This window comes from Aulonocara stuartgranti, assembly GCF_965226115.1.
Source record: "Aulonocara stuartgranti genome assembly, chromosome: 20".
In the NCBI taxonomy this organism is placed as follows: domain Eukaryota; kingdom Metazoa; phylum Chordata; class Actinopteri; order Cichliformes; family Cichlidae; genus Aulonocara; species Aulonocara stuartgranti.
Genome location: NC_138956.1, coordinates 2,550,012 through 2,564,187, shown reverse-complemented (window position 1 = coordinate 2,564,187; position 14,176 = coordinate 2,550,012). Strand labels below are relative to the sequence as shown.

Sequence of the window (14,176 nt, the reverse complement as noted above, 5' to 3'; positions counted from 1 at the left end):
GACTTTTGTGTAGTGGAGCTGTTGTTTTTGTTTGTGCCCCTCTCACCATACCATACACCATAGCTGCCTGCTTGCCGCCTGACAGCTCCGTGTGTCAAAGGTGGCTACAGCAGAACAGACTGTGGGAACAGCCGGTTAGCCTTCCTTGGTCCCCTGCTCCCCAACCAGAGGGGCAGCCATCAATCCAGCGCTCCCCCTACCCCTGCACACACACTGAAGCACAAACACACAAATACCCAACTAAACTCATACTCACACAAAAACCCTACAACGCTCACACCCTCTCCCAATAATCCTCGGAAGCAATTTCATCTCGACTCGGGTGGCAGCCCATTGTCGCCAGCCCCTTCAATCTTTCCTTATTAACTCTCGCTTTGTCCCACATCCGAGCTTCTGGACTCATCTCTCCTACATTCCGATCAGTGCTGCTCCCAGCACTCCCAGGCAACCTCCATTCGCTAATCCCACTGCCTACCCACCGCCCCCCCCCTCCCAGCAGCCCCACCCCAAGGAACTCTTACTGTTTTTTTCCAACCTGCCGATCACCTACTTGCAGAGTAAGGTAGTGGCATTAACTCCATGGGTTTTCTGAAGGCAGAGTGTGAAGGCGGGGTGGGTGAAAGAGGAGGCGGCCACAAAGTGACTCCAGGCCAGACAATTAGAACAATGAGCTGGGCCTGTAGGGGGCTAACTCGCTGCGTCACGCCTGGACGGTGGGGTATTTTGTCAGTTTAATGAATTGTCCGTCAGGCTAGAGCCACATCGCAGGCTGCGCAGGGAGAGGCCAGCAGGGACCCAGACACTAAGTCAGTATTTATTACACTGCCTTTGTCACTAATTGAGCTAATTATCACTGACTCCTTAGCACTCCCACAGGCAGCGCCCCCTCCACTTCACTCTCCACCAACTCTCCCACCTCACTCTCATGCCTGGGATTTGAACTCTGAAAAAAAAAAAAAATCAACCACTTTTACTTTCTATTGTTTCTGTCTGCCCATGATTGCTGATTATTTCTCTTTCCAGCCAGATTTGCCTCGTTTTGCGTGTGTTTTCACTCCGTCAGCTCCTGACTTTTCTCTCAGTTTGTCAGTTATTACACAGTAAGCCATATCATGTTCTGGTGTGTTAACCCCTGTTTTCCAGTGATAGAAGACAGAGCTTTACTTATGTATAGGTCAACAACATTTTTTCTAATCACTTAGTTTTTTGTTGTTTTTTTGTATTTATAGACATTTCCTCACTTTACTTCTGAATTTGCTTTGCTTTTACTTCAGTTCACTCTGATCTGTTCTTCCAGATAAGTAATATTGTAGCCATTCTCTTCTTATTTTTTATAATGTTTTCTCTAATTTTATACCACAAGCCCACAAACCCCTGTTAAATCTACACTGTAATACGATGCTAATTCAGAAGCACTCTCGTCCCTGCATGTTACTGCTTTTCCTCCACTCTGCCCTTTCTGGATGACCCTGATTGCTCCTTCTCTGTGGTGAACTGAGAAGTGTCACGCTTTCCAAACTCCTGTGGTTAGCTACACTGCCAGGTGTTGAAGTTTTTCATATTTCTTTCAGGCCTTAAGCAAATGAAGCAACTCATATACTGTATAAAATAAGGTATGTGGGCAGATAAACAGTCTGTCTCTGTGGTTGGTCGCACAGATGCAGGGATGTTTTGTGGAGCTGGAGAAAGAGGCTGCTTTGGTGGTGGTAATAGGATTAAGCAAAGGACACCCAGGGACAGGCTTATATGTTGGCTCGGTCCATAGTCAAAACACTCTCGAATACAGCAAACACAACACACATAATGGCTGTAATGTTGACACATTCACAAGGGCAGCTTAATTGAAAATATAGACTTTATTGTTCTATCGTACAGTACAAAACCAACTGGAACCTAAGTCTTTTGATTAAAATCTAAAAAAAAAGTATTCTCTTACTCTCTAGAACAGTATAAAAATCCTCAGAAATAAATATTTTATATATTTACACTAGTAAAAAAAAAGGGAAATATTCAGTGCATGACCAAACATGAGTGTTTTTTTTACAGAAAAAAAGCAAAGAAGTGATAACAGTCTTTTTCTATCAAGAGTATTTTTTTTTAACCCGCTACGTTACACCTACATAGAAAGAGCCAAACGATGAAAACATCCTCTGACCTGACTCTACTGATAGCATATTCTCCAGCCACTGACAGGCACATAAATCATTTAGAAAACATACAAGTGACATCTTTATAAATATAATCAGATATTTTAATATTTACAGATTTTGGTCCTCTTAGCTGATACACAGTTTGTTTCTTTTTCAGTCTGTATTCTTTAAAATATTTTCATTCAACCTACCTTGAAAAAAAAAAACCCCAACAACGCACCATTTGCCTACTTTAACCTGCAATATTTTAATCCTTCCTGCATGCATTTGTGGGAAATTTGTATATTGGTCACATTTCTATTCATTGTTTTATTAGTGTTTTATGATATTTTCATTATTGATCCCTCAGATTTGCTTAAATCACGTCGTGATATTCAGTGTATTGATAATACATTCAAATTACATTGCCTCAGTAAGATTCACTCACTTGGTTTCTGTGCTCCCTGCTCCTAGTCATGTACAATAAGGACCATCCTGTTGCAAGCTGGAGTGGTACATGTGGCTGAGGTGAATTCAGATCTGGAGAAATCTAAACAAAATGGGCAAATGTGGCAGGGAAACTAGAAGTGGTTGGGTTGCATACAATTCCTAAGTACACAAGCATGGAACAGATATCCCATCCAGGGAGATAAACTTCAGCCAGTTTCATGGGAGGGACGCCAAACTTCAGCAAGAGAAAACAAAACACAGATTTCTTTTTTTTCTTTTTTTTAAATAAGCTTCCTCTTGTTAGAGGTCCTCGCCAGTTTATGAGAGCATATGTTTGTGGCTCTGTGGCCACAGAAACATCTGTGAAACATTGTGTCCAGTTTCTGCCCTTTGTTGGGGAGAAACAAGGCCCTAGTGGTACCTGGTTACAACGATCAATTCTCCACCACATCCTTTTGTCCATTTACTCCTATTTATCTAGCATGTAAACACTTGAGGGACAATTCCCATTCTACAAGTATCGTTGTAGTGTTAATTTACTTAAGGTTAAGTAATAAAGAGTAAGACATACACTCCTTCTATACCCTGTTCACATACTTGTGCTTTCCCTTTCTCCTAAGTTTAAAAACACTGATTGAATTTTTGTGCCAGAATTTCCCTGTATTAGTTTACCCGCCTTGAACCTTTTCCAGCTTCAGCCTAACATCTTAAAGCACATGTGTGCCTAGGTGCCCATATTTGATCATAGACACTGATGTAACGTCCTTGTACTGGTGCAGTTCAGACAACTGACATGACAGCACCAGTGGAATGTGCAGTGGCAGCGTTCAGTCACGCTCTCAGTCCGGGACTTAAACCCACGTCCGCAGCATAGCAGCTCACAGCCATCCAGGCCCGGAGAAGAGCTGTTGCACGTTCTCCCCGATGTTCCCAGAGTGCCAGTTTTGCCATTGTAGGAGCAGAAGTTGGGTGATTTCTCATAATAGACAAGATCCATAGACGAAGGGGGTTTGTGAGCTGGGTTTTCAGGCTCTAGATGGCGTGGATCGGCTCGGTGAGAGGCACGGTTGCTGCCCTTGTTGGCATAAACAACTCTGGATGCGCCATCAAACCGGTCCTTAAGAAAGTCTCCCACTGTGCGGAAGCTGGGCAGGCGCATCCAGCAGGTGCGCACTGTGCAGGAGCCAGACATGCCATGGCACTTGCATTCCTGACGCATCTCTGATGACACAGTCTGAGAAAGGAAGACTAAAGATTACTCATGATATCTCACTCATTAATACATTCATTTCAAGTAGAACTCGGACAAACAGTCTTAGTAGACGAGTAAAGCAAGTCTTACCATCCTGCCGGCTTCGTTATTGTGCAGGTTCGTGAGGTAGCGCAGATCTCTGCCCCTCTCACTGGAGTCCACAAACTCACGGCTGAACATCCGGCCAAAATCCACATTGTCACTGCAGCCCCCCCAGTGCCAGTCTGGTCCTCCAGGACCTCGGCGGCGATAATCGCATGTGCATGTCTCAATGGCCCCCTCTGAGCAGGAACGAGCCACAGCGTGGGTCACTCCTGCGCTGGTAATGGCAAATACAAATGCGGTCTCTCGGCAACCTGAAGAAACAACACAAAAACTTCCCATCAGAACCATATCCAGCGTTTTGGACTTTATATTTGCCTTTTTTTTTCTTTTTTGCCCAAAACTGGAAATCATTTACAGACAAAGCCTTTCAAATGCGTACAAGCGATTCTGTTACATCCTGTCCAAAATTGTCCAAATATTTCCTGGTGAGAAAGACAAGAGGGGCTCACCACGATTGACAATTTTGCCAAAAACTGCTGGACTGTGGGTGGTCGGGCAGTTCCAGCGGCGGTTGCGGAACTGCCACTTGCACTCCTTTATGGCAGTGTGCAGTCCAGCGGCGATGGCATGCAAGATGCCAGGATTCTGCCGAATCAGCCGGCGCTGGCGACGGCTCAGAAGGGCCAGGCTTGGGTCCAGGACCAACTGCACGTTCTTGGAATTGGTGAGGAGGTTGGACGAGGAAGCCACATTGACAATACCCCTGGCGCAACATAAGGACAAGGGAATTCAGAGTCAAGGAGCTGGCAGTTCATGCATGAAGCTCTATAGGTGACCCTCTAAACTCATTAACTGATGGCTCTTGGCATCCAATGAGTGTTGCTCCTTTGAAATTACAGTTTTCATTATGTGCTAAAGTAATAAACAGAGTCTCACATTCAGTTCCAAGATCATGAGAAGACACTTTGTCTCTGACTAACAGTGTATATTTCACTCTTGGCAGATAACATGAAGCTATTTTTATGTCTTCATAAAAACTTGGACTGGCTGCGATTACTTGTCAGTTTCACAATTAGAATATGTAAGCACATTTGTCTGCTAAATACTCAGGATCCATTATGTTATAATAATAATAATAATAATGATAATAATAATAATAATAATAAAGGATTACAATAATTGACAGATTTCTTATCTGTGTAGTATCAAATTAATGTTATTAGCTTGGCAGTTAAGATTCCCTACATATATGTTAAATCACATTAAAGATAAGCATACAAGGTTCCTCCAAATGTGATTTAAGGTGCAACTTCAGCTAAAAATATGTCCATTCTGTCAAAATGTCATTAAGACGTAGGCCTTTAAACACCCCTCTGTGCCAAATATTTAAAAAGCTATAAAAATGCTGTCATCCATCCACAGCATATAGAAACAAATAACTGTAATTATTTATTACTATAGCATAGAGAGAGAGAGAGATGTTGCTTTTTCTTTCTTTCTTTTTTTTAAGTGTCGTGTCCATATTTGTGCCCAAACGTGGCACCTGTGCGTCTTCAGCTTTATCCAAATCTTGGATCACTGAACGGGGTTTAAATGCACCCATTTCGCTGGTTTTAGAACACTTTTGGCGTTTCAGCACACAGGCTGTGTAATTTTCCACTTTATTTGGTATTTTCTGTGGTTTATGTGTCAACATTTTTCATTCATGTGTCGTGTATTGGCGGCGTTTTGCTGTTCAGCATTATCATCCGGAAAAGCGGGCGAGCCTGGGCCTGTTAGAGGTTTGACCCAGACAGTGGTGCGGTGAGAGGCCTGGGAACTTAAATAATAATCTCATCTTCTGAATATTTTCTTAATTCCCAAAGTCACCGGTGTGTGTGTGTGTGTGTGTGTGTGTGTGTGTGTGTGTGTGTGTGTGTGTGTGTGTGTGTGTGTGTGTGTGCTTTCTAGGCGTCTTTTGGATGCCAGCTGAGCTTTCAAATGCTTGAAAGCGCACTGCCACTGTGCGAAAACCTTGTCCATCTAATAAAACCGCAAAAACCGTTTGTTGAATCGTTACCTCAACAAACCCCTGACCCACAGTTTTTTGTTAAAAACAAGAAAATGTGCGAAGCTATAGATCCGGTTTTATTTTGGTTTTAAAAATCTAAATTCTGTACCGTTGCCGCAAAGTTTATGATCGCTTAACTATATCCAGTATTAGATCAACGTGTCCCCGGAAAACAAGAAACAAAAAACAAATAAAAAGAACCCCTCTAAATCCATATTCAATTTATTCCACACTGGACTGAAAAATCTTGTCTCGTGTTCAAACCGCAGTATCCAAAAAAGGAGCCAGAGAGAAAGCGAGAGAGAGGGAATTAAATCAACCGCAAATAAAAATGCTGTAATTATTATGTAATTATTTTATTGTTAAACTGTGTGCTGTGGTTAATTTCACTGCAGGCACAATAAATTAAAGACTGGAAAAAAAACACCCTAAATGTTTTTTGGGGCTGTTTCGCTCACGTAGAGCAACCTGGAAGCATTAAGCATCAATCCTATATGGTTGCCCTTTTTTTCTTTTTCTTTTTTTCAAACAGAAGCTGCGAGCGGCTCCAAAACTAACACATTATTTCGATCAAGCTGCACGAAATGTGGCAACTCAATAAAACGCCCTGTTTTCCAGAGGGCTCCTATAAGCTGGCACTTAACTTTGCGGATGAGGTTTTCCAGTGGCATAACGCGATTAGTGCATCATCAGTATCTGCTCAACTCACCACCACCGGCCGCTGTTGTTGACTGCCCCTGTGCCCGAGAGCGAAGACACCAAGAGGATGCAAGCGGCTTTCACCCCTAACAGCAGCGCCAGACTCCTCATCGTGGCTTCAGTTCAAAAATGAGGAGGAGAATGTCATTATTTGGTGATATATATATATATATATATATATATATATATATATATATATATAAACAAAAAAAAAAACAAGAAAATACAACACCTTTTGTTTCTTGTTCCAAACATGCAAACATACTGTGTCACTTTTATCTTAATGATCAACTTGAGTTTTGAGTTCTGAGTTTTGAAAATGAGCAGGTTGGATATACTCACCACGCCACAATCCGAGGAGAGGACTTGAAAGGTGAGAGAAGGAAGTCCTAATTAACTTAAATGGCTCTTGAGTGGAGACAGGTTGCTGTGCTGTGAGGTGTCCGGGCAGGATGCTACTGCTGCTGCTGCAGTCCTCTTCACTCTGTCTCTCTCAGTGATGCTTTGCACGGCGCATTGAACGCGTGGGACAGTTCCGAAGACTTGATCCCCTCGGTGACTGATAGGCAACACATTCTTCTCTTATTGAGCGCTACGAGGGGAATAAAAAAGGGATTTGCTGCTCTCATCTCCCTGTTTTTTTTTTCGGAGCCTTTTCAATAGGATTGGAGGGAGGGATAGTTAATGCTCTTCATAGGACGCACAATGAATAAGGAAACAACTGAGCAGAAAAAAGAAAGGAAGGGAGAGAGAGGGAGAGAAAAGCAGGGCAGTCCACGGTGTTACGCATATTGTGGAATCTCACGGTCATCACAGAATCGATTCCCTGTAAACGTGTACGGCTGAAAGTATTTTCTTCCCCTTTCAGTGACCGCGCAGCTAGCCTCCGCATCCAGTCTTGCTGAGAGAAGTTCCCCCGGAGCCCTGGAGCAGTGATGAGTTGGTACAGATGCTGTGGGTGCGCCCGCTTTGGTGCTTCGCCGCTGCTCAAAGCTGGTGTCACGGTACAGTATAGTTACAGCGCAATATGAGCCATCTGAAACTGCCCTTTTTACCCGGTGGTTGGATTAGCCTACTCCCTAACCGCATCTCCTCCTCTCTCCAAATGCGCTCTTAAAATGTGCAGTGACTAAGGCCATTTCTGCACATGTTCTTTTTTTCACACTTAAACTCCTACAGATCGAGTTTATTCATTATTACATGTAAATGATATATATGTATTTTTAAAAGTGAATGTTATCCCTTAAGGTTACTTTCCTCTCAATAAAACGTGTTATCAGCCGTCTTTATCATATAAGAGCGAACGCGCACACGCACAGCGAAACGTGAATGCCTGCAGAAGCAATAATAAGCTCGTAATTGTCCTATAACTCACACTGCCTGCTGGGCTACTTAAATATTTTTCAAACACGGAAGACATGAAATATGGCCTCCAATCAGAAGTTTGATGTATGATGAACCAGGAAAAGAGGGGGACGACTAAGGATAAAAACCAGTCCAAACATCTGGCTTGCAGACCTCCCTCGACGCAATGTAACCCAGTGTAATCACAGCTTGAGCCACTTTGCGGCATCTCCATCAAACCCCAGACTAGGAGCAAGCTTAAATGTCCCCAAACTTCTCCATATTGGTTCATTTTGTGACATTTATCTGCTAATTTGCATATTCCACATTAGTCATTGCAGAGGTTGTAGGTTGAGTAATCTCTCCCCCTTCCTCCGCACCTCTCTGTCTCTCCCTCAGATGACAGTAAAAGGAAGTAGGCTTTAAAAAAAAGAGAGAAAAAAGGCTTTAATGACAGCCACCCTACGTTTTTACCCGAGCCTTATATGAATTTGCTCAAACGGGTTTCCTGGAGCAGTCATGCGACACCGAGCAGATTAGAGCTTCAATCCGGATAAAGGGGGCCTTTTATATACAAATCAACTTCAAATCACTTTTTAAGCCACTTAGATATACACACCAAGGCAGAATGCTAATGCACTTTTCATTGCTGCAGCTTAGGGAATGGAAGGAGATTAGATGAATTGGTGTCACTAAGCGAACCGTGTTCGAGGGGGGTTTTAACTTAATTTTATGAAAGTAGCACACAAGCACCTTTCGCTCCCAGCAGCAATGTTATGTTTAATTTTGGATAACCTGGATCGATATACGGATTGATTCGCGTCCACACTGAAGGCCCGGGCAACTTGCTACATAAGCTTACTCAACAGTGACCATAGAAAAGATTTTTAATAGATATGTTGTCTCCAATAAGGTGTTTTAGTCTGTCAGTTCTTTTGAATCCCTAAAAATAATTTGTCATCAGAGTTTTGTCAGCGGTCGTAATTGCACAACATTGTAAATAACAGTCTGTTACTCTAGCCATTTTTTTCTTTCGTTGCTTTGAAATAAAGACTTTAGATTGACAATGTGAAGTTGTTTCAAGCACAACAATGAGGCGCAGCCGCTCTGATGGAGGTGGGAGGAAGGGGGAGCACAAGACTTAAAAACAGTATTGTTGGAGGGTCTGTTAGCGGAGCCGCCTGCCTGCTGCTGCCTCCCTGTCGTACAGTGGAACCAGCAGCTCTCCCCTCCCCCTTCATTATTTAAAATAACTCACCGCTTTATGAACAAAATCTTCCTTGAGTTTCCATATTTCATCTCATCGAGGATTTCTGTGTTCTCCCCCAAAATGTAGGACCAAATTACCTTATTCCTCCCATCACACCAAAAGAGAGTAGGAACAAGTACATGCATATATAAATATGTATTTTTTTAATCCTTATAAATATGATCATTGGATCCAGTATTTCTAAATACCTGCTTAATTCGAAATCGCTGTCCCGCAATGCTTGTAAAGTGCTTGTGCGTAAAATGTTGGAGACGTCATTTTACGCTTGGGTGAATGATCCCGTTATCGAATAATTAAAGTATCAACTGGTGATCCAATTCTCATCCTGGCCAATATTTTGCAAACAGCCGCCTGTAGAGGCATCTACTCCCCTCCCCTCTTTCTTTCACCCCCCTCCTCCCCCCTCCTCCTCCACTTCATTCTCTCCTCCGACCTCCTCTGTTCTCCGTCTTCACTCCTCGGTCGTTTGGCGGTGCATCGATAATACTGCAGACATCGTCCTTTCGATTTTCTTATTCGACGCGGACCATCACTACCAGTGTTTTAATGTCACGTCGCGAAAGACGCACAACAAAATGGAGCTATCAAACAAACTCCGTTGGGACCAATTCCTGATTTTGGCAGCAGCACTTATGTCACCTGCAATCACGTAAGTGCACTTGAGAGCGCCAGGAGAGTTGCAGACTGTGGCTGCACGAGATTCGGCAGAGTTGCGGGAAGTTCTTTGCATAGGTTACTATTCAAATGAATAATTTAGCTATTTTTTAAAAAAAACAAAAACATTAAAAACGAATTATTAGTCATTGTATTTCGAAGTCTGGTTTCGTGTAAAGTTAAATTTAAAAAAAGTGCAATCAGTGTTAATTGAGTGGTTTAGCTTTAAACGAGTCAAAATAATTCCAAAGTGATTTCACTTTCAGTCTCGTTATTTCTTTATAAGATGCATTTGGCCATTAAATCTGTTTTTGATATTTCTCAGCTGGATAATCTGTTTAGAATTATATTTTCCCTCCTTTAACCAACTGACACTGGAGCAGAAACAGTGCAGCAAATACTTTTGGACGCATTTTATTGGTAGGTGTATTTCCCATAAAGAATGAATTATATCATATCTCTCTTAATTATTTATTGGGTTTGTATTTTTCTTAAGTGTACTGAACCCCCTCCCATTGCCTCATATTCCTCTGGGCTTGACTAATGAACTGTTGACCATCTCCGATGACCCCCCCCCCCACACACACACACACCATCTCACTTCCCCACTCTTTCTCCCACTCTCCCTGCAGGGTGCTGTGTAATGATATCCTCAGCCTGAAGGTGGCAGGAGATCCAGTGCTAACCCCTAACTCTGTGTGCCTCAGGCTGGCAGGCCTCAGTAAACGTCAGATGCGGATGTGTGTGAGGAACCCTGATGTGACAGCATCTGCTCTGCAGGGGATCCAAGTGGCCATCCATGAATGCCAGCACCAACTCCGGGACCAGCGCTGGAACTGCTCCTCGCTGGAGGGCTTTGGCAAGCTGCCGCTCCACAACTCCATCCTCAACAGGGGTGAGAGTCTGAGGCAGGCTAATGATAGTCAGTATGTGATCCTGGGGTTTATGGTAGAAAAGTGCAGGTATGAGAATACAGATTGTGCTGTACACAGGTAAATGACATTTTTAGAGCTGCAGTCTTTATGGTTTCAACCTCTCTGAGTGTGTTCTTCTTGCTCCTAGGTTTTCGGGAGAGTGCCTTCTCTCTGGCCTTGCTGGCAGCGGGCGTGGCTCACTCTGTGGCCTCGGCTTGCAGCATGGGCAAGTTGCGGGGGTGTGGCTGCGAGGCCAAGCGTCGCCAGGACGATGACAAGATCCGGCTGAAACTCACACAGCTGCAGCTGCAGACACTTCAGAAGGGTGGGGCAGGCATCGACTTAACACGGTCATTACCCTCAGAGCTGAATGGTCATCGTGGCAGCCTGCCCACTAACCTGCGCTCAGCCCACCCCTCAGCCCTTCTCAAGCCCTTACCGGATGAGCTAAGCTCTATGCAAGACACCTGGGAGTGGGGGGGGTGCAGTCATGACATCCGTTTCGGGGATCGCTTTTCCAGGGACTGGCTCGACTCCCGGGGGTCTCCAAGAGATATCCACGCCCGCATGAGGATACATAACAACCGTGTGGGACGACAGGTGAATATTGTGCTTTTCAGCTGTTGTCCCTCCGACCTTCAGCACTCATTATCATTTTGGTTGTTGTTGGAGTTTGCTTACAGTGTTATTCTTTACACAGATAGTGACTGACAACATGACAAGGAAATGCAAATGTCACGGCACATCAGGGAGCTGTCAGTTTAAGACCTGCTGGCATGTGTCTCCAGAGTTCCGTCTTGTGGGCTCCATACTCAAAGAAAAGTTCCTGACAGCCATTTTTGTCAACTCTCAGAACAAGAATAATGGGGTTTTCAACCCTCGGACAGAAAACGGCGCCAGCGGAACCCAAGGGGGTCTCGGCGGAGGGCGTCGTCGAATCATGTCCAGAGAGCTGGTGTACTTTGAGAAGTCTCCTGACTTTTGTGAGCACGACGTGTCCATAGACTCTCCGGGAACACACGGACGAATCTGCAACAAAACTAGCTACAGCACAGACAGCTGCAGCTCGCTGTGCTGCGGCCGTGGACACAACATCCTCAAACAGACACGCAGCGAGCGCTGCAATTGCAGATTTCACTGGTGTTGTTACGTGCTGTGCGAGGAGTGTCGTCACACAGAGTGGGTCAACGTGTGCAAGTAGACGTCAGTCTGTTCCCCCCTCAGTTCGAGCGGCTTTTACTCATCCAGGACTCAAGATGGCGAGCCTGTCCCTTCGCCCACTCATGTTGTTCGAGCTTTTGTTTTTGCTCCTTGTGCAACTCTCCCAGAGATCCTGTTTACCCCCCACCCACCCTCTTTTTTTTAAGTCCATCATCTGGGATCTATTTTCTTTTTGTAGATGCTGTTATTCTCAAAATGCCAAGTCAGAGATTGAAGAGGTGACTCATGTCATTTGTCTTCCCATGGCCTGTTTAGACGCTGGCCTTTCAGCCATGAAAATGGCCCATATTTCATCGTTTGAGACCCACAAAGAAAAAGAAAGAAAGAAAACGCAACAGCAGAGGAGCTTCAGCGTCTACAAGCTGACTCATCTTATTGTACAGTAACAGTTTATTTGAATGTGTATGTCTATAATTGTAAATGTATTATTATTAATATTAATATTGTACTAGAGCCTGTCTTTTTTCAGTGAATGACAGATTGATGGTGGCCATGTGGTCAGCACGGTGAAGCAGTGTGCAGACAGAACAGTCTCATTTTCTTTCTCCATTTGTACCAAAATAATACTCGTGTGTGACTCTGAAAAGTACTAATTTGGGAACTTGTCTCACAATCTCTCTTTACTGATCAAAGAAGACAAATTTTTTTTGGAAGGGCGAATGAATTTGACACAGCGCTTTCTCACATGCAGGACTTTCAGATGCTCGTCCAAGCTTGTACACTTGTAAAACTCAAGATGGGAAACTGGAAGCAACAAATCTCTAGATTGTACGACTAATGATTCAGATTTATATATTTATATAATGGTAACAATAGTAATCACTTCATGAGTATGGTTGCTAGTGGTCATGTTTTTTATGACTCTGTATCATTATTGTGGCAGCAAAAATGCTGTCTCTTGGGTATGACTGTACTGTGATTTGTGTCACTTTCCTATGAAATTGTGACTGGGCTCTTGATATTTCATGCTTGCTTTTGTCCATTTCATCAGTCTGAGCACTCCTTAGATTCTTCCCACATGTACTACATGTCAAAGTGAGAGATGGACCTACTTTAGTCCTGAAATGACGCTGAAGAGTGTGCGTCTGTTGCTGTGTAAATGGGGGGTAGGCTCTGTGCACTACAGATTTGGGAGGTGAGAGCCTTTTTTATGGCCACTTCATGCTGAGAGAAGGACTTTTTATGGCTGCAGGATATTGTTTCCTTAAAGTATGACTTTTATTACTGGAGAGAAGCATCAAGAGAGCAGAGAATGGGGGTGATTATACCAGTCTTTGCTGTGCGAGCATCTAAGGGGATCATCTGTCCAGAGTTCATAGCCAAGGAAGGGACTTGTTGAACCACGTGCTTTGGGGACGCTGTATCCCTGTTACCTGGGAGACAGACTACACAAATATAAACACATGCACATAAATGCTTGCATGGGTTGGTTTACGTACCAAGACATGTAGGAACGCTGGCACCCGACGCTCAATCAAAAACATGCATGTTGTTGCGCACAAATGAACTGTAGATTTAGCAAAATGCTCCTGTCGCCACTTGACTCGATTTATGATAGCAGCATTCCTCGATATCTTAGATAATCCAAACCGTCTCCATGCTTGGCCTGCTGGGAAAAGCTTTTTTTTGCCACATAGGATTTAATGCCAATTAAGTCCTGTTTGCATGGACTTTGGTAAATATCCCTGAACTCCGAAGGAATGACAGCGCCAGTGGCTGAATTGAGCACTTGATCTTTTTTGGTATTTAGAGAAGGAGCAAAAAAAAAAAAGAAGACAGCGAAGAGGTATGGAATGATAAGGGCTTGGATTTCTGGTTTGGATTTCTTCATTCCTTTATCATTTCACCCTGGAGCTGCTGCGAAAGGGAATTTCCTGTCACTGTTTCTAACCATGTGTGAGACAGAGGTTGGTGGACAGCCTGGGATTGCTTTCTCTCTCTCGCTCTGTTTCTCTTACTTACTTCGCCCCTTTCCCCATTCTCCCCTTCATCATTGCAGACAGAGACACATACATAGCAACACATTGACTGCCCCCACCCCCCCTGCAGTAATGACATCCAGACTGGGCTGAAATTAAAGAGAGGCAGGCAGAGAGAGAGGAAGTAAGGAGAGATAAAAGTTACCCACTTTGACTGACAGCATGATTA

The 14,176-nt window shown here is 43.8% G+C and overlaps 2 protein-coding genes across 2 annotated transcripts in view; one reads left to right on the top strand and one right to left on the bottom strand.

The window, feature by feature from the left end:
• The window catches only part of wnt10b (wingless-type MMTV integration site family, member 10b), a 31,854-nt gene extending 18,867 nt beyond the window's left edge, over positions 1-12,987 (top strand). Inside the window, 3 exon segments of the mRNA XM_082519307.1 lie at positions 10,526-10,788; positions 10,956-11,407; positions 11,508-12,987. Coding sequence (XP_082375433.1) covers positions 10,526-10,788; positions 10,956-11,407; positions 11,508-12,008 — 1,216 coding nt within the window. The 3' untranslated portion in view covers positions 12,009-12,987.
• Positions 1,799-7,624, bottom strand: wnt1 (wingless-type MMTV integration site family, member 1). Its single transcript, XM_082519301.1, has 5 exons — positions 6,968-7,624; positions 6,636-6,741; positions 4,386-4,639; positions 3,922-4,187; positions 1,799-3,813 (listed from the first exon to the last, which is right to left on the bottom strand). Exons 2-5 carry the CDS (start codon positions 6,734-6,736, stop codon positions 3,322-3,324), a joined length of 1,113 nt encoding a protein of 370 aa, XP_082375427.1. The 5' UTR covers positions 6,737-6,741; positions 6,968-7,624; the 3' UTR covers positions 1,799-3,321.
• Positions 12,988-14,176: the final 1,189 nt, after the last annotated feature.